Here is an 18173-nt window from a genome sequence, read left to right as displayed (position 1 = left end):
GTGGATCTCCTCCGGGGCAGGCGGGAATCGAACTCCTGCGGAAGTGGCTTAAGCTTCTTAGTGCTGTGCTTTAACCCGCTGCGCCACCAGGGAGGACCCCATAATACTATTCTTATGTGGAAAAAATATATATTTAAAAATCTTGTCAGAACTCCTGTTTGACGTCTGTAGAACTTGCACTGATTTTGAGTGGTGGTAGCAGGTTTGTGAAAAGCAAATACTGGTGATTTTGCCAAGGAGAAACCAGCAGCCCACCCAGAGACGTGGGCAGGAATAAACATTTTCATGAGATTTGAGCTCAGACACGGGGGCTTTTGGCTGGATCTACCTGGCAATAAGGCAGGAAAGGGTGGGGAAATGGCTTGGCTCAGGATCCGGGGGGCCGGCAGGTCCCAGGTGTGGGAAGAGCTAGGGGAGCCCTGAGACTCGTAGGCTTACCTCCTCTGGCTTCAGCAGTTACCAGTCGCAGGGCAGGTAAACACGCTGAAAACCAGTTTTGGGAGGTCAGCGAACCTCCCTGGTGTTGCCAGTTAGCGGACTGAGAAGGGAGTCCCCCACCTTGTGTGAGACCCCCACCTTGTGTGAGACCTTCCCTGGCTTGAGACTCCACCTGGCGTGAGATCCACCTGGCGTGAGATCCACCTGGGTGAGACCTCCCCTGGCGTGTGACCTCCCCTGGCGTGTGACCTCCCCTGGCGTGTGACCTCCCCTGGCTTGAGACTCCACCTGGCGTGAGACCCACCCTGGCGGGAGACGCTCCCTGGCGTGAAAGCCCCCCCTCACCCCGCATGTCCTCACCTATGGCGTGAGACTCCACCTGGCGTGAGATTCCACCTGGTATGAGACCCACCCTGGCGGGAGACGCCCCCTGGCGTTAACCCCCCCCCCCATGACCTCACCCCTGGCGTGAGACTCCACCTGCTGGGAGATGCAGCTTACGCAGCCCAGCTGGGCGCTGGGAGACCAGGCTGCGGCGCGGGGCCTCCCCTACCCCTCACCACTGCCGTTCCCACCCCCTGGCAGCACTCCGTCCTCTCGCGCAAGTTTGTGGAGGTGATGACCCGCTACAACGAGGCGCAGGTGGACTTCCGGGAGCGCAGCAAGGGCCGCATCCAGAGGCAGCTGGAAATCAGTACGTGTCCCGCCGCCGGGGTCCGTGCCCAGCCGTGGGCCGGGGAGAGGGCGCCGCCCTGCAGGCGCCTCCTGTCCTGGGCCCGGCGTCCACGCGTGTCCACGCCCACACAGGCTGAGCGTCCCGCCGGCTGTGCTGGGCTGTGCCACCTCGTTTCTATGGTTCGGCGATTGTGTGCTAAAGCCCTGGAATTCACAGTGGACTTTCGTGTTTTCGGGGAACTTTTTTTTAGATTGATTTATTTATGCATACAAGAACTGGGGTACAGGCCAGAGCAGGCAGACTGACTGAAATACACTGCTGAGGGGAGCAGCGGGCGGGTCAGGAGAGGTCTGCTGCGCCATGTGGGTCACCTCCGGGGCAGGCGGGGATCCAACTCCTACTGCAGTGGCTTTGGAGAGTTTCATAATGCTTTAACCAGTTGCACCACCAGGGTCGGCCCTCGGGGAACTTTTAGCACGATGTGCTTTGATTTTATATTTCCCACTCTACTTTCGTTATAAAGCTGGCAAGAAAACGACAGATGAGGAACTGGAGGAGATGCTGGAGAGTGGGAACCCCACCATTTTCACTTCTGGGGTGAGGACCTTGAGGGGGCAGTGCACACCCCAGCTGTGGAGAAGGGGCCGCTGGCAGGGGAGGGGGGCTGGGGCCAGGGGGTTGGCTGGGGCTGCAGGGCGGCTGCGCAGTGGGGCTCAGTGCCGAGGGTGTGCTTGTGTCTCCCACTGTAGATCATCGACTCTCAGATTTCCAGGCAAGCCCTGAGTGAGATCGAGGGCCGGCACAAGGACATCGTGCAGCTGGAGAGCAGCATCAAGGAGCTGCACGACATGTTCATGGACATCGCCATGCTGGTGGAGAGCCAGGTGACCGCAGCCCCGCGGAGGGCGGCGCCAGTGCGCAGGTTCTCCCGAGAACGGCCAGGAGGGGGCGCTGGTGTCCTTCAAGCGGGGCGGGCGCAGCTCCGCGTTGGCCTCGTGGTTAAGGAGGGAATCGGTGACCCGGAGCGGAGCGCGGCGGAGCTGGGAGCATCCACAAGCCCCTGCCATCCTGCCTGGCACCTCTGCCTCCCAGGGAGCCCTACAGTAGTTGTTAGGGGAGTCGCTACCCTGACGCTGCCCGGCTCCTTGGGCCTCGGGAACGCTCTCGCCGTCATTGATTTAAATTAGGAACAAGGCTTCTTAATGCTTAAGCCTCAAAACAGCACCCCCCCCCCCGCATCCAATTTTGGCACCTTTTGTTAAGAAACAACAAAATGAAAATGAAGGTGTAGCAGACTGGAGTGGGAAAGCCTCGCCCATGCGCTTAGTGTGACAGCTTTAGCTCTGGGCACTCTCGCTCAGGGTGCTCAGTCTCTGCGTCCTGTGATGGCGCTGGCTAGTTTTTGGCTGCACCAGTGTCTGGGCTGTGCCCTGGTTATCCTGAAGTTCAGAGGCTCGGCCCTAGCGGGGGCTGGACACCGGCTTCCTCTAGGGTAGCCAGCCCCTCTGCAGCCCGAGCCCCGCCTGCTGGTGCTGCCAGCCCAGGGCAGGCCTGCCCTCTGCCCCACCCCCACTCTCCCTTCTCTCCCCACACTGCCTTGCCGAGGAGCCGGCTTGAGACCCACGTGGTGGTAAGTGCCGCTGCTCGCACAGTGCCACAAAGTCATGGGCGGGTGGAGGTGTGGGGGCTGGGGGTGGGGGCGGGGGGGACCGCCTGCTGTGATGCCCAGGACCCCAGATGAGCCACCCAGCTCCTCACGAAAGGGCAGGAGCTTTATCAAGAGCCCAGAATGCTCAGGAAAACTACCAGGCCTCTTAGAGGAAGCGACTGTCCCAGCCGCAAAATCTCCCCAGGCACCTGCTCAGTGCCGGACCCTGTTCTAGAACCTTGGGGGAAAATCAGGTCTGAGGCGACAGCCGGAAAGGGGCCGGCATCCTGGGGCCAGCGAAGAATACCAGCTGTGCTTCATTTCCGTTCCTCTTGTCCCATGCTGAATCAAAAAAAAAAAAATACCGCCCAAAACAAAAACCTTCCTGTGTGTGGCATCCAGAAACTGGTGTGTTCTGGGCGTCCAGGTGGGCACCCGTCACAGAGGAGTGAGCCCCTGGGTCTCTTGTCCTCTCTTGAGGGACGACACCCCAGCACCGGGAGCCGGGGGAGGTGGTGTGTGAGAAACGTCCTGCTAGGCAGGCTTCCTGCTGCTCCCCGGACACCCACGAGGATCAAGCAGAGACCCCCTTCCTCAATCGCCAGGACAGCGGGGCGTCTCTGAGGTCACCAGTGACTCTCCTTTGCAGGGGGAGATGTTAGACAACATAGAGTTGAACGTCATGCACACGGTGGACCACGTGGAGAAGGCGCGGGATGAGACCAAGAAAGCCGTGAAGTACCAGGGCCAGGCCCGGAAGGTGAGGCCCCCTGGCGCGACCGTTCTGTTCTCTGTCTCTCGCTCTCTCGCTCTTCCCTCTCCTGTGTGTCTCTGCTGCCGCCACCCCCTGCCTGCGGGCAAAGGGAGCCATGGTCGACCGCATTGAGAGCAACATGGACCAGTCCGCCGGCTTCGTGGAGCGGGCCGTGGCGGACACCAAAAAGGCCGTCAAGTACCAGAGCGAAGCCCGGAGGGTGAGCGCCGTGTCTCGTGGCAGTGTCCTGCAGCTCCCCGCCCGCCACACTGTGCCCAGGGCCTGCGCCCCCCCGCTCTGTCCCGCCTCGTCCAAAGCCCCGAGTCTGTCTCCCGGAGCCCAGCTCCTTTCCTCCCCTGTGGGCATGGATCTGGCTGACGGCTCTGCACCCCAGAACACACCTGCGGGCGGCTCTGGAGCATGGGGCATGGTGGGCGTCGCTGTGAGCTGCCCCTGAACAGGGCTCACTCTGCTCTGTCTTCAGCCCTGATCCCAGACCCCGCTCCTCCCGCCCCTTTTCTCTCCCCAACGCTGTTTGTGTACACAGGTCACTGTGTAAACATCACCCCACTGTTTCTGCTTTATGGATGAGACAGCAGCGGGTCACAGGTTGTGCAGCTGACTCCAGGCACTGGGGAGCATAGGAGCAATCCGCTCCGCCCTCCACTCCCCACCCCCACCCCCTCCACACACGTGTCCCTGCTGGGCGAGGACTCTGGCTTCTCTGCCCCCGCACGGTGGCCTCCGGCTCTTCTGCTTTGTCCACTGTTACTGCCCGACTCTTTCTCAGACGCTGATGTTCTCCTTCTTCAGTTCCTTTTCTTCCGACTTTATCTGTTTCTTGTGCAGGGATGGGGGACGGGGAAGTGAGTTTACTGGATGATTCCAGCCCGGTCCACAGCGTCACTGTGGCTGACAGGTGGGAATGCGCTTTGGGCAAGCGACGGACAGAACTTTGAAACTAGGACAGCACTTTGAAACTCACTCCTGCTTGCAAAGGGGAAATCAGCCGCTTTATGTGTGGGCCTGTGGGCTGTGGCTGCGCGTCGACATCAGGTCGCCTATGCCGGTTTGCACAGCTCCGCCCGGGCCCCCAGCTGAGACAGCTGGCTCTGCGGGCATACAGCGCCCCCTAGCGGGAGGGCTTTGTGCGGCTTCTTACTTGGTCCACACTTCAGCGTAGACGGGCAGGGGTTGGGTTTTGGCTGGACGATGATAGTTTTTTTTGGGTCGTTTGTGATAACATTTGTTTTGTTTGTTTGTTTGTTCTTTTATCCCCCCTCCAGAAATTGATAATCATCCTTGTGATAGTAGCTGTGTTGTTGGGCATTTTGGCCTTGGCTATTGGTCTTTCCGTTGGGCGGTAATGAGGGTGGCCTGAGAGCGGAGGCACTGAAGTGTAAGTAAACGCGAGGCGCTGGGGCCGCTGGGTCAGCCCCGGGGAGCTCGGGGGCTGCGCTTCCTCTCTGCGACTGGCCTGGAGGGGCCTGAGCAGGCCTTATCCCCTGGACCGCCTGTTCGGGGTGCCGTCACGGGCTCGTCCGCCCCGTGGGCCTGTCCGGTGCCTTGCGTGCAGTCTGCTCCGCCCGCTTCCCGAGGCGTCGGGCTCGGCGCGCGCCCGGGTTTAGTGAGCGTGCTTCCGAGCGGGGGCGATCTGTCTTGCATCTGGGCTTTGCCTTCTGCATCCTAACTGGCTTTCTGGGTCCTTTTCAATGGTACTGAAGCTTTGACTTGGGACTTGGGTTGCAGGGTTTTGCTAGACGCTGGCTGTAGGATCCCTGGAGTGACATTAGAGCTCATGGTTTTGAGTGTTGGGTGGTGGGAGGCCATGTACTGAACACCTTCCCCATTCCCCGCCCTTGCTCACAGTCCCCTGAGGGGCTAGGCACACACCTCAGAGGTGAGGCCTTTGAGGCTGACAGGGAGTTAGGTTCCATGTCAGATGCAGCTCCAAGTTCTAGAGTAACAGCATCATCACCTTCAGATGTTGAAGCTCAGCAACCTTAAGACACTTTCCCAAGCCTGCGCAGCTGTAAGGCGGAGCACCGTGAGCTACCCCCACGCTGCTCTGTGATTCTGTGCTGGGCCTTTCTGCCCTCTGAAGGACGTGGGGGCCTCCGAGTGGTGCAGGGGTTAAGGTCTCAGCGCTGTCAGGCTAGCACCAGTCACTGGGGCCTGAGTTGGATCTCCGGCCAGGGAGTGACCCACGGGTGCAGCAGACTTCTCCTGTCTCCCCACTGCTCCCCTCAGCAGTGTGTTTCGGTCAGTCCCTCTGCCTGTTCTGCTCCCCACTTGTCTTTGGTGAATGCTCTCAACCCCGCACCTCTGGCCAGTTTTTGTATGCATAAAAAATAAATAAAAGTGGGGTGTAGAGCAGTTTCTGGTTCTAGAGCTTGTACAGAGGGGGTGGTGTGACCCCGCAGAGAACAGGTGTTTTCAGACCATGATAACCAACCCTCCCACCCCCCAGTCTTCCCTGTGTGAAGGGGTAAAAGGCCCAGAGGTTTCCGCTTTCCCGTCATAAGAGCCTACCATGGAGAACTGTAGAGTTCAGTACTAACTTGCAGGGCTTGTCTGGGGTGTCTGCTGGATTTCTCAGGTGTGGCGCTGACTTTTCCTTTCTTCTTTTTGCAGTTAGTTCTGATCTTTCCTTGCCGCCTTCTCGGCTTGTGGGTCATCTTAGTTTTGTTTCACACCCGTGTCCGGCGCTGACCCGCTTCTCCTTCCCCTGCCTCGTAGAACCTGACTCCTCTCCAGCCTGGTGTGGCCTCCCTTGTCTTCATGTGGAAACGGAACCCCCCCTGCACAGGGGGACCCACACCGGCTTCATTGTCACCACCCTCGGACCTACCCCGCACCCAGTCTAGCCCTGGAGGAACCTGGCGAGCCGGATGCAGCCCCTCCCGCGGCCCCCAGGGTCCGTGCACCTGTAGAGCCCGGGGAGGCGCCCCGGTGCTTTTCTACCTCATGGAGCCTTCCCCCGGAAACTGCAGTGTTTCGGGACTGTCTTTCACACAGCAGGGGCCACCCAAGGCCGGCAGCCCAGCGTCCCCCGTGCAGCCTGTCCTGGCATGCCCCGGGCTGGTGGGGGGTGTCCCGTCCTGGGGAGTGACTCAAGCAAATCCAGCCTTAAGTGACGTCTGCCCGTGACCGGGCCCGGTCTGTGTTGTGTTCTCTCATGCTCGCTCAGGCAGGGGCTCCAGGACGATGCGGTCGCTCGGGGTCAGAGTTGAGGGGCTGGTCTGTTTCCATGTGTTTCTAGGACACTGGCTGTCCACTGTCAGTGATGCTTCCTGAACTCCGGCATTTAACTGGACCGGGGACGAGGCGTTAAGTCTCAGGTTCTGGGAACGTCAGGCTGGGCCAGTGTCCACTCACCTATGTCACGTATGCCCCGCGCATTTCTGTATCGTGTGTTTGAGATGTGTGTATGTGGAGGCACGTGTCTCTCAGGAAGTGGGGACCAAGCGCAGGCTCTTATAAGCTCAGCGCGCTCACATGAAGGACCCTTGAACTAGGCTACGAGTTCAGTTAGAGACATTTGAATCTGTGGAGAAAAGTGTCTTCCCACTTCCTTGAGAACATGCCGGCTTCTAGATGAGTGCTGGAGAATCGGGTCGCCAGGGTGAGGACCCAGGTGGTGCTGCTGAAGCAGAAGCTTAGTCGACAGACATTGCCTTGCCACCTCCCCCCTCCTGCTGCAAGGCGCGGCTTGTCCAGAGATCACCCCACTGACTGAGCATCCCTCACGAGCTCCTGGGGGGGTGGGGCTGTCCCAGGGCGAAGCTCACTGGGACCTCCAGGAACAGCCCTGTAGTGCTTCCTGCTTCCGGGCGAATAAGCCTGATGGTTCTTTATCTGACGGGGCTTGTCCTGGAGGAAGCAACAGCTGGGGAAGTCTCAAACGTAGTGACCGCTGACCCAGGGTGACCCTCTTCGCTTCCCTGGGAGTCTCTGCGAGTCTCCCTGGTTGCTGCTGCAGCTTGCACTTGCATGCTTTCTAGGGCAGGCGAGCACCCTCCTGCAGCACTGCTTCTGGCTTCCAGCAGAGGCTCTTGCTCCCGCCCCTCCTGCCCGCCAAGGCTGACGGAGCCCTGGTGCTCTCTGCGGCTGTGATGTCGGCAGCGGCTGGCTCGCAGTGAGGGCTGGCAAGCTGCAACTGAGGCTGCCGCTCTCCTGGGCTGAGGCCTGGGGCTTAGGACTCAGTGAAGGCGTTTTTGTTGTTTGTATTTTTTAATGTAAACTTGATTATTTTATTGCTAATTTAACAATAAATGACTTTGTATTGATTGTGGAACAGGGCTGCCTTTGTTTCCTCGCCCACACTCCGTGATGGGACGCCACCACACAGCGGTTTGGGCTCAGGGCTGGATTCTGTTCAGCCTGTGCTGCACAGGTGGGCTGAGTTTGGGCTTTTGAAAACCAGTTCAGTGCAGAGCAGCAGTGTGACTGCATCTGGGCTCTGGATTTGGATGCTGCTGCGGAAGAATTTGCTTCGCTCGTCAAGTGTCTGGGTCTGAGGGATGTGGCGTCAGGACGTGTGTCCCCAGGATGATTGTTGATCTGATTTCGCATCTCTGAGCTGTAAAGCCAGATCCATCTCCCTCCTTCTCCACATCCTCTCCCACACCCACGCCTCCCACTCCCTTTGCACGGTGACAGTGTTCTCATGCGTTTTTTCTCTCCTCGTCTGGATGAGCAGAAGAAGATCATGATCATGATCTGCTGTGTCGTCCTTGCCATCATCTTGGCTTCCACGATCGGGGGCATCTTTGCCTGAAAAAAGGTGAGCTGTCTCCGGGGTGGGATGGAACCGTCTTGGTGCTGGGACGGGCTGGAGCCACGAAGATGTTTCAGAGAGACGACTGGGCGAGGGGAGTCGGTAGCAGCAGGCAGATGGGGCCAGGGTGGCGGTCTGTCCCGAAAGCTGGTAGAACGCAGAGTACGAAATTCCCTCCGGCAGAACTAGACCTCAGCACAGGGCCTGGCCAGTCAGTTCTTGTGTTAGCAGCAGTCAGAACTGTGCAGAGGTAAACCTGAAGTGAATGGACCGCCTTCCGTCCGGGTCAGGGCCTGCTAGCACAGCCCTGCGAGCCGCCCCTTAGCCCTGCGGGAGACTTGCTGACCCTGGCCTGGGACATCCTGCTGTATCATCTGTGGTTTCTTCCCCTTCTCTGTTACTTACTTCAGCCTTCAGACGGACCTCGGATGGGCCAGTCTTATCCTACCACCTCTGGGGCCCCCACTCTCCACCGTAGATTCAGCACCTACCTCTCCCCATTACGCAACCTCAGAGCCTCCACCAGCCACCTGCATGACGCCAGGCCGGGCCGCAAGGAGGGTGGGGGTGAGTGGGGAGAGCAGTGCCGTGGAGCTGGAAGGCGGTCTGAAGGGAGGGACCACAGGGCAGAGGACATACCCGCTGGGGAGTAACACTTCGGCCTGGGGCAGGTTGTGGCCGTGGAGACAGGTGCGGCTGCTCGCCCACGCCTCAGGGCCACAGGTCCATCAGACCAGGGTGTCTGTTACTGCTGCTCTCCTGGTGTCCCCTTGGCCAGCCCTACAGCTGCTTCCCTCTGCAGGGGCTAAGGCCTCAGCGTGAAGCTCCTGCTCACGGAACACCTAAGCGCCGAGAGCTGGTGCTGGATGCACCGCTTGGATGCACAAGCATCGCCTGGCTGCCTGTCATTCAGCCGATTCTGCTCATGGACGAGTCCTTGGATGTGACTCTTAAACCCTTCAGCCCACCCCTGGGCGCTAGTCTGGTGGGATCCGAGGTGGTGTAAATGCCTGGGGACGGGTGACCCACTTCCGCAGAAACACAGCCGGCGCCTGAGGGCACAGCGTAGCGTCCGAGCCTCCGTGGGCAGGCGGTGCCGCGGGAGTCCTGTCAGCAGCCTCCTGCTGTGTCCACGGTCCCCATGGGTTGTGGTCCAGAGTTCAACACGACCCCAGAAGGGACAGGTTTACACGTCACCGAACCCCCAGCCGTCACCCCTACCACGTGTTACTGAAGAGATGATGAGGTTGGAAAGGCGAAGCGAGGCCGCGGCTGCTCGTCCCTTCTCACCCGGCTCACGCCATCGCCCTGGACTGGCTCCTCGGCCAGCAGCGAGTCCACCGGCCGCGCCGACACTGCCTCCTTGAGGTGCGGTGCGTGCGCGGCCCGGAGAGGAGTTCCAAGACCTGGAAATACTGTAGGAAAGCCACAGCCTGTGCTCCCGAGGGCCACGTAACTGCGCCAGATAAATCTGTACTTCTGGAGGAGAATGACTTCCTTGGCTACAGACCGGTTTTAAAAGCGGTAAGACTGACGTTTTCCAGCCAGCGTGCAGTTTCCTACCCACCTTCGAGAGCACGTGGTCTAGCGCTTACACCCCTTTCTGTTTCCTTCAATGGCGACCGCTGTGTGGGGCTGGCTCAGTTCACCTGCTGGAGCTGGCACCGGGGCGTGCCCGCCCCCCCCCCACCCCCTGCAGCTGAGGCACAGCCACATTCCCGGGGATTCTCAGACCTGGGAAGGCCACACAGTTTCTGCTGCAAGGCCAGGGCACCTTCCCCGTTACGCTGTCCAGCACCCCCTTCCAGAACGAGGCGAGTGGGTGCCGCACAGAGCCTGTGTACTGCTGTCTCGTCTCTGCTTCTCCCCCAGACGTGTAGTTTGTACTGGTAGACAGTAATGTCTTAGGAACTAGCTTCTGACGTGTGAGTGTATAAAGGGTGACACAGGTAAGTCGCAGGCCGGAGAGACAGTCACCTGCTCCCGCCCTGAGGACAGCGGGCAGCCGAGGAGGAGGGCCTGCCCCCGGCCAGGCCCTCAGGCCTGTTTCTCAATCTGTGCCACCTTAATCAAGACTGACCAATGAGCAGCTCACCCCAAGGGTGCTCAGACTTTAATACGTATAAATAGAATGTACTTTAAGAGGAAGCCGAGAGTCCGGCTTCCCAGAGTCCCGCTTACACGCCACCGGGTTCGCTGAGGACTAAGGGGAGGCTCAGGCCCCCTGAGGCCCGCGCCCGCCGTGCCCACCTACACGCGCTCAGGCAGGTAGAACTTGCCCCAGTACCGCCCCTTCTGGGTCAGGTCGTAGGGGCTGAGCACCTTCCGTATCCCCAGCATGTTGGCAGTGGCTATGCGCTCAAAGGTCCAGGGGTTCTGGTTGTTCCGCTCCCGTTCCTCTTGGTCGTCCCGCATCTTCTCCAGGGTCTTGCGACTCACGGCCTTGGCCCGGAAGGGCAGCTTGTGCGCCACCTGGCTGAGGAAGCCCCGCACCTCTTCGAACTCGCAGCGCCCGCCCAGCTCCACAATGAGGCGGCCGGCCTTGACGGGGGTCACGTAGTGGTCGATGGCGCCTTTGCCGCCTCCCATGCGCTGCCCCATGCCCTTGCGTGTGATGGGCTTGAAAGGGGCTGGGACGCGCCACAGGGCAAACATGCTCTTGGGGTCCATGGAGCGGTTGATGGTCAGGCGCATCATTTCAAAATGGCCCCAGTGCAGGTAACCGCCACCCAGCGCCTAGAAGTAAATGGGAGAGTTGGAGCACGGGGCCAGGCAGGCAGCTGGAATGGTGCCTGCGAGTATGAGAAACGAGGCTCTAGGAAGTACCACGGTGGGATAAATTTGGGGTACAGCAATAAGTGAACAAGACAGGCCCACTTCAGGGGTGGCCAGGGAAGGCCTCTGTGAGTTGGCATTTAAAGCCGAGGTTAAAGCGGTCAGAACCAGCCCAGGGAAGACATGCAGCAACGGCGGGTGCATCTGAGCAGGTGCCGGCACGGCTGGAGCGGGGCGAGGGACCGGGAGCTCGCTGACGCTCCAACGGGCTGGTCACTGGGCCGTGGGACTGTTCATCACCCGGGCTGCTGATGGGGAACACACCCCAGGCCACGCCTGTGCAGCCACTGATGAGACACTTGAGTGTGAGAGGTGTCCCACAACCTACATTCTGGTTACACTGTCCCCAGAGAGGTGAGAAACTCCTAATTGCCGGGTAAACCAGGTCACCTTTCCCTTCTGCTTTTACATGTTCAATGTTTACTGGGTACTGCACATCTGTTTAAAGAGCAATGGTTCTACTGAAATGCTGGCAGAGACTAGAAGTCAGAATATGAGCTTTTGCTAATCCCTGCTTTCCATTCTGTAGTGTGAACTCACCAAGATCGCAAAGTTGCCCTCTGTGAACTCAGTAGCTTCAGTGGAAGGTCCCCGAATGTCACTCAGATTTTTATGTTCTCTTCTTATTTTTGGCACAAGTGGTACTCTTTCCACAAATTTAAGCTTGGGTCTCTCAGGGATGGAAACATCTACAAAGAACAGAGACTACCAAGATTAAGTAAAACTATACAGCTCAGAGTTTTGTTTCCTTCAACATTTATAGCGAGCTAGAAATTTTAAAAATTTAGGCCGAAGTTATCACTGGACAGTAACCCCAAAATTACATTAGGTTTTCCTTGTGGGGGCTCTTGTTGACATTACAGTCTTTGGCAATGGGAAATGATTAATTCAAAGGTTTCTGAGCCACTGAAAATAGAAGTTTTAATCTTCACATCAAAATGCATTCACAAAAAGCCCACTCTGGGCCCCACACTACAGCAGGGACTGTTTGGGAAGGTAGAGAAATGAGACTCACAGAGCAACACTAGCTAACTCTAGGGAATGTTTACTAAACACACACATATGTTAAGGGCCCAAATAAAAATTATACAGCTAGGTGAATTATCAAAATATGAACTCAGATACACCCTCATAATTATCAAGAAGTAGTGTGATAGGTCATTTAATCTCTACTTGAGGTTGAGAGACAGTTAATAACTTGGCCTATGCCATCCAGTTGAAAAAGCATTTGGACAGTACAGCACCATTTTTTATTTTTAAAAGTACCACACTGTCGGCCCTCCCTGGTGGCGCAGCGGGTTATAGCACAGCACTGAGAAGCTAAAGCCGCTTCTGCATGAGTTTGATCCCCGCCTACCCGGGAGGTGACCACATGGCGTGGCAGACTTCTCCTGACCCATCCACTGCTCCCCTCAGCAGTATACTTAATTGATTTGCCTGTTCTGCTCCCCTCTCTGTCTCTGGTGAATCCTCTCGCTGCCCCTGAGCCTATGACCTGTACCCCAGTTCTGTATGCACAAATAAATAAATCTTAAAAAAAAAAAAAGAAAAGTACCACAGTGTCTCCTCCATTACTAATGGGGTTAGTGGCTGGAATGCTAAATCCTGTATACAAAAATATCTAATTGCTTTGCCACTGTATTGCTAGGAAACTTACAACCTAGGGCACTTTTTTTTCAAGGTACACAAGGGTTCTCATGGAAGTCCAGGCCCTTTTTGTTTTAGTTCGTATTTCCAGTATATTAAAAAGAAATGGTAAACTGGACTCAGGATACTGGCTTACCTTAAATGTCTACTCTTAACAAAATAATGCTTTTCTCATAATATCATGAAGTGACTGTAGCTGTAACCCCATTGGGAAGAACATCAAGGCCCAAGTCTGGGGCCAGTTCGCCCCTGGCTGAGGGGGAACCAGGGTCACACACGGCTGGAAGGCCGTGGATGGGGTAGCTAGCCCCCCCCACACATGGGCTCTGCAAACGCAGGAACCTCGTTTGGACCCCTCTGGCCACTGTGGTGGACAAGGCTTGGCCTGTAGTTACCAAAGAGTCACTGGGCCTGGGAAGCACCAGCCCTCTGCAGGATTCAATAGAGAGAAGACGGACAAATGTGAGACGACAGACCAGCGCTCACCTTCGAAAGTCGGCACCGGGAGCAGCGTCTTGAGGCCGGCACAGGCGGGCGGGGCGGCCCACGCATCTGCAAAACCAAGCCAGTTACAGGCGCAGGGACGCGGCCCACCGGGTTCCCCCGGCCAAGGGCGTCCAGGCCGCGGGGGCCACGGGGATGCCACCCGGCGCACACGCCCAGCCCCACCCCCACCCAAGGGGCCAGCCGGGTCCTCGGGCGCAGACCCCACGCGCTGGGGCCCTCTGCACGAACCCCCGGGGCGGAAGCGCAGCCCCTAACTAGCCCCCACCGGCGGAGGCTGAGCCTGCAGGATCCCGGGTTGGGGCGGCAGCCGCACGGGGAGAGAGTGTGGCGGGACCAGGGGACTCTGACCTGCCAGGGGGGCCCGCAGCAGCGGCAGGCTGGCGCGAGTGACCAGCCGCCACATGGTACCGCGCGACCCGCCGTGCGGGTATGAACCTCATAGAGAGCCGCCCGGCCCGCTGACAGCCGCGCCGGAAGCGGTGCGGGCGCGAGTCCGCCCGAACAGAGTCCCGGCGGAAGTGGGAGGAACCGAGCCTCGGAGCTGGGGTTCCGGAGCGGCGTGGTTCCGCTTCGCGCTGGCGCCAAGTTAACCCTGTGGGGTCCCCCTTCCATTGTGAATCTTTGTCTAAAAGAGGCTGCTCTAGGGGAGTTTTCTCCACCGGCTACCATGCTGAGAAAGTCGGAGTTCACTGCAAATCATTCTCATGCCTTTTCGCTAGGACGCGTCCCGCCTTCCGACGTTTGGAAGATGTGAATGAATCATCGTTGCCTTGACATTTGCTGGCGTTTGCAATGTCTACAAGGCAGTTTGCTCTCCTTACAAATCCATGGAAGGTGTAAGTCATTATAACCAGCTTGCTCCTTTCATTCAGAGGGTGAAAGCATTGAGTTTTCCCCAGAGTCACGTAGCAAATGAAAAGTAGAACCAGAGTTTGAGCAGTTTCGTGATGCCAGAGAACACAGTCAGTAGATAATATAATGCTACATTTGGGCCTTTGCTTATCAGAGTCTGACTGAAATGAAATTATTGTAATAAATCACCACGGAACCTCTTTGATCCAGGAAGCCCACAGAACATTCTCAAGGTGTTTGTTAATATTACTTTCTACCTGAGTTTAACTTCCCTAATGAGTCCTAGGGCAAGTTAGGGTTAAGTCGGTAGCCTCAGGGACAGTTCAGGCAGGGGCTTGGGGAGAGTTAAAGAGGTTTATGAGATAAGTTCAGTAAATTCTAAGAGGTGCTAAGCAAAACATACCTCAGGGATGAGGTCAGAAAGTCCAGGAGGACTAAACGAACAAGGCTAGCAATGCCTGAGAGAACAAGACCCAGGCCAGGGGAGGCCAAAGGAGACACTCTAAAGCTGGGAAAATGGACACATCTGTGGGCAGGACAGCCACTGGGAGGAAGAGCCAATCACAAAGGAGGATGGGGAGACTTAGAACAGAGAAAAAAAAGGTTTGAAGACTCCTACACACTGACCCAGGAAGGCGTGTTTGCCCCCGCCAGGGGAGTCCTTGCTTCCTCCCTTTAAAATATACTGTTCTTTACTTTCTTATCTAAAGTTTGCTTCTCTTTGCTTATCTAGAGAGTCTGCAAATTCCTTTTTATGGCTTCGTGATACAAGAACCTGCGGTGGTTCAAGGGCTAAATTAACCGTGCACCGGCTTCCGTGACAGGTGCCATGGCTGTTTCTTATCCTGGAGACTTCAGAAACAGGTAGGTCCGAAAGGTGCATCATCAGGGCAGAGAAGGTCTTACCTGACTTGTAAAACTGCAAAGTAAGGAAATAGAGACCGCTTCTCCCTCCAGTTTTGTTTCTGCTACTATCTTTCTACCTGGATTACTACTTTGCTGAGGAAAGGAACCAACATTACCTTCCAGTGGAATTCAGGATTTTGAGTATGACACCAATTTAGACATTTTAATTACTGAAATAGGAATGTTTTCTGTCACTAGGAATGACAACGCAATCTTTTCTTTATTTAAAGAATGTTGCGAAAATGCAAAAATATCTTAAAATATGGGGAAGATAAAGAAATGGTGCAAAAGGACAGAACAAAACTAAAACCAAACAAACCGGTGAGTTCTGACAACGGAACTGAGATGGGGGAGGATTGTGGTGAGTGATTGAAGAAGAGGGTGAGAGGGTGCCCTAAGGGCTATGATGGAGGATTATGAGTATTGTCTGGTGGGGATTGTCTGGTAACACATATTTGAAGTGGGAACCAGCACTGTTAAAACACACGGTACCATAAAGCAATGATGTAAAAAATATCAAAATGACAGATGGGGGGTGGTGGGGGGAAGCCAGCTTCCAGAGTTGGTTTGGATAATCAGTACCAGGGTAGGAGCAGGGCAAACTTACGCTGGCTTCAGATAGAATTCTTTGAGTCTTGGTGAATATATGTACACAGGTCAGAGGTTAGTTTTCATATATTTGTTCCACCTCCTAATCGGTGTGTGGGCGTTAGCCCGCGCTTGCTATAGGTGATTCATAATCCAATTAAAGGCGAGTACTACTTCATATAATTATTGGGCAGTAATCTTCCAATCTCCCCTTTATCTTCATAAAATTCATTATGCGTCATTTACAACTCTCCTACGGAAAGTTTAGGCGTTACAGCCACGGCCAGTAGGGGTCACCAGAGGGCTTGCCATAGTCCCTGATACTTCAAACCACCTGCGGGGTTAGGTGTGACCTAATCAGGAGCATGCGCAGACTATTGTTTTAGTGTTCCTTGTCAACGCAGGTCCAACGCCAACCTCACTCCATTGTCTACTAACCTTGCCAGTGCAAAGGGACACACACAGTTAATTACTGGGCAATTTTCAAATATGAAGCCTCTCTCTAATGGGTATGTTTGGGATGAAAATCTCAGCCTGTGTGCTTCACTCCGTTTTCCTGGGACCGGACTGTTGAAAGCAGAGGTCTTTGCTCTGAAATGTGCGGTGGGAGAGGGCGCTTGAGTGCAGCTCTGCTTCTGGGGTCTGTGCCGGGGGTGGCGTGAGGCTCTGCGTGGGGTCATTCTCTCATCATTCCACCTGACGTGGATGCTGCTGTAACCGTGTCTTCTCATGCTTCCCTGCTTTGGATAGTCTCCAGAATTGGGATTTTGGGGGGCTAAAAATGAGTATGTTTTGAGTCTTTGGATACAAAGTTTTGTTCCTTTCTTAGGAAGTTTAAAGCAGTGTTGATAGGGCTCAAGAGCAGAAATCAATGACTGCCTTTCAATTGTGATTTCAAAGATCTGTGACTCTGTATATGAGGTGAGGTTATATTGATAGATCTACATTATATTTAATATTGAAAATCATATATCTTATATGGGGTGGGATAATAGGTTTACATTTAACACAAATATATTAAAATTTATATTACATCAAACTTTATTAAAAGCACTTATACATCTGATAATATGTAAAATATTTATTAGATATAAAATATATTTAAAACTTGATTTTACTAAAAACAAGTATTCGTCATGAAGGGGGAGCATTGACACTTAGCATCATTTACCTAGCTCCAAACCATCTGGGAGGTTCCTATGAATTAATTTTGGTCACTTTGTGTATGTGTGTTTGTTTATACTGGGTGATTCGGAAAGGAACACTTGGTATGAGAAATGAAATTTTTAAGATTTTGTAGAAGTAAAGGAGCATGAGTGTGTTGGCTAATTAATAGAGATCAGAATGATCTCCAAAAATATCAATGGGGCTCTCCCTTCTCGCCGCACCCTCACCCCAGATGATGATGCCACTACTTTGAATAACTGCATATTCTTGAGACACAGAGAAGTTTGCATCATTTATTCTACATGATTATTTCCATGCTTTTACCAGAAACATGATAGCATTGTGGGCGTCCTTTAATTAACTTTTTTTGGTGAAGATTTAAAATGAAGTGAAAAAAAAATCCCAACCCTCCTTTGAGTTATTTACTAGAGGTCACACCCACCTCCTCCTTAGTACTGGGTGAAGTTGGCTGTGATATGCTCATGGTTGAAGGGGACATAGTCAGCAACTCCTGGAAGCAAACAGAGAATCATGTGGTGCCTGTCAACGTCCCGCCTCCCACAGGCTCATCCAGTTACATTCTGTGCACATACATGTTATCACTGTATTAACAACTATTGCACATATATAAACTCAGTGGAAGAGTGAATTGTCTAAGGGAATGAAGGAATGTGGTTGCAGTCTATGGAGGAGAGACTCTGCTTTCTTCTCCTACCTTCATTCAGAGGTGTTTTGCCATTCAGAAACTGCCAGTATGTCCTGTGATGAACATTTTCAGCAATATCATTAATGGATGAAACAACAAGACCCCAAGATGTCATTGTGGTTTCAAATCTGCAAGAATAAAATTATGTGTGAATGACTCTTCAGTTTAGTCAGATAATAAGTTAACATGAAGGAACAGAGGTATTGTAAATACTTTAGAGATATGATAAAATCATTCATGGTCAAGCTGGCTACTCACTGACCCTGAATTTCTTGCTCATTTTTGTCTCAGGTGCTTGGTTCTTTTCATTCTCTCTTCCTAGATACCTTCCTTCCATATTTTCCACGTTGTAACTATTTTTAGAACATGGTCCAAAGCCACAGTCTTCCTTGCCTACTCTAATGCACAATGCACTCTCTCCTTCAAATTCTTGTCTTTAAAATATCATATTTTGACTTGTAGGTGTTTAATTTTTCATGAAGGCCTTGGTTAGCAACTAGACTGCAAACTCCTTAAGGGGCTAATAAATCATAATCTGTTAAAAGGAAAAATAGGGGCCCTCCCTAGTGGAGCAGTGGGTTAAAGCACAGCACTAAGAAGCTAAAGCCACTTCCGCATGAGTTCGATCCCCGCCTGCCCCAGAGGTGACCCACATGGCGCGGCAGACCT

The 18173-nt window shown here is 54.6% G+C and overlaps 3 protein-coding genes across 7 annotated transcripts in view; 1 reads left to right on the top strand and 2 right to left on the bottom strand.

The window, feature by feature from the left end:
* STX3 (syntaxin 3) overlaps positions 1 to 8648 on the top strand; it is a 29958-nt gene extending 21310 nt beyond the window's left edge. The window contains exons 6-11 of one of the 5 annotated variants that reach the window (XR_001145483.1): positions 1024 to 1132; positions 1638 to 1711; positions 1864 to 1998; positions 3412 to 3736; positions 4366 to 4435; positions 4803 to 4812. Coding sequence is in view for 3 of the 5 variants with exons in the window: in XM_012725581.1 (XP_012581035.1) it covers positions 1024 to 1132; positions 1638 to 1711; positions 1864 to 1998; positions 3412 to 3648 (555 nt within the window). In the remaining 2 variants the exon portion in view is untranslated. Of the gene's footprint in view, positions 1 to 1023; positions 1133 to 1637; positions 1712 to 1863; positions 1999 to 3411; positions 4916 to 6150 lie in introns of those variants that run through there. The other 4 variants (XM_012725582.1, XM_012725583.1, XR_001145482.1 and 1 more) reach the window with 4 other exon arrangements.
* Positions 8649 to 10379: 1731 nt separating this feature from the next.
* MRPL16 (mitochondrial ribosomal protein L16) lies at positions 10380 to 13771 on the bottom strand. The gene is made up of 4 exons (XM_004682749.2): positions 13634 to 13771; positions 13265 to 13330; positions 11672 to 11820; positions 10380 to 11032 (listed from the first exon to the last, which is right to left on the bottom strand). Exons 1-4 carry the CDS (start codon positions 13686 to 13688, stop codon positions 10547 to 10549), a joined length of 756 nt encoding a protein of 251 aa, XP_004682806.1. The 5' UTR covers positions 13689 to 13771; the 3' UTR covers positions 10380 to 10546.
* Positions 13772 to 17093: 3322 nt separating this feature from the next.
* GIF (gastric intrinsic factor (vitamin B synthesis)) overlaps positions 17094 to 18173 on the bottom strand; it is a 9608-nt gene continuing 8528 nt past the window's right edge. The window contains exons 8-9 of the mRNA XM_004682748.2: positions 17514 to 17632; positions 17094 to 17309 (exon numbers count right to left, since the gene is read on the bottom strand). Coding sequence (XP_004682805.1) covers positions 17248 to 17309; positions 17514 to 17632 — 181 coding nt within the window. The 3' untranslated portion in view covers positions 17094 to 17247. The remainder of the gene's footprint in view (positions 17310 to 17513; positions 17633 to 18173) is intronic.

The sequence above is a fragment of the Condylura cristata genome, unplaced genomic scaffold, assembly GCF_000260355.1.
Source record: "Condylura cristata isolate star-nosed mole 26May11 unplaced genomic scaffold, ConCri1.0 scaffold00015, whole genome shotgun sequence".
Classification (NCBI taxonomy): Eukaryota; Metazoa; Chordata; class Mammalia; order Eulipotyphla; family Talpidae; genus Condylura; species Condylura cristata.
This window is presented reverse-complemented; position numbering and strand designations above follow the sequence as displayed.

What these genes read in the sequence shown, in the direction of transcription:
- MRPL16 (XM_004682749.2), bottom strand. Translation starts at nt 13,688, where the DNA reads ATGTGGCGGCTGGTCACTCGCGCCAGCCTGCCGCTGCTGCGGGCCCCC. An exon ending in GCTGCGGGCCCCCCTGGCAG is followed by an intron (nt 13,331 to 13,633) that starts GTCAGAGTCCCC and finishes TTGGTTTTGCAG; the next exon opens with ATGCGTGGGCCGCCCCGCCC. An exon ending in CCCGGTGCCGACTTTCGAAG is followed by an intron (nt 11,821 to 13,264) that starts GTGAGCGCTGGT and finishes TGTTCTTTGTAG; the next exon opens with ATGTTTCCATCCCTGAGAGA.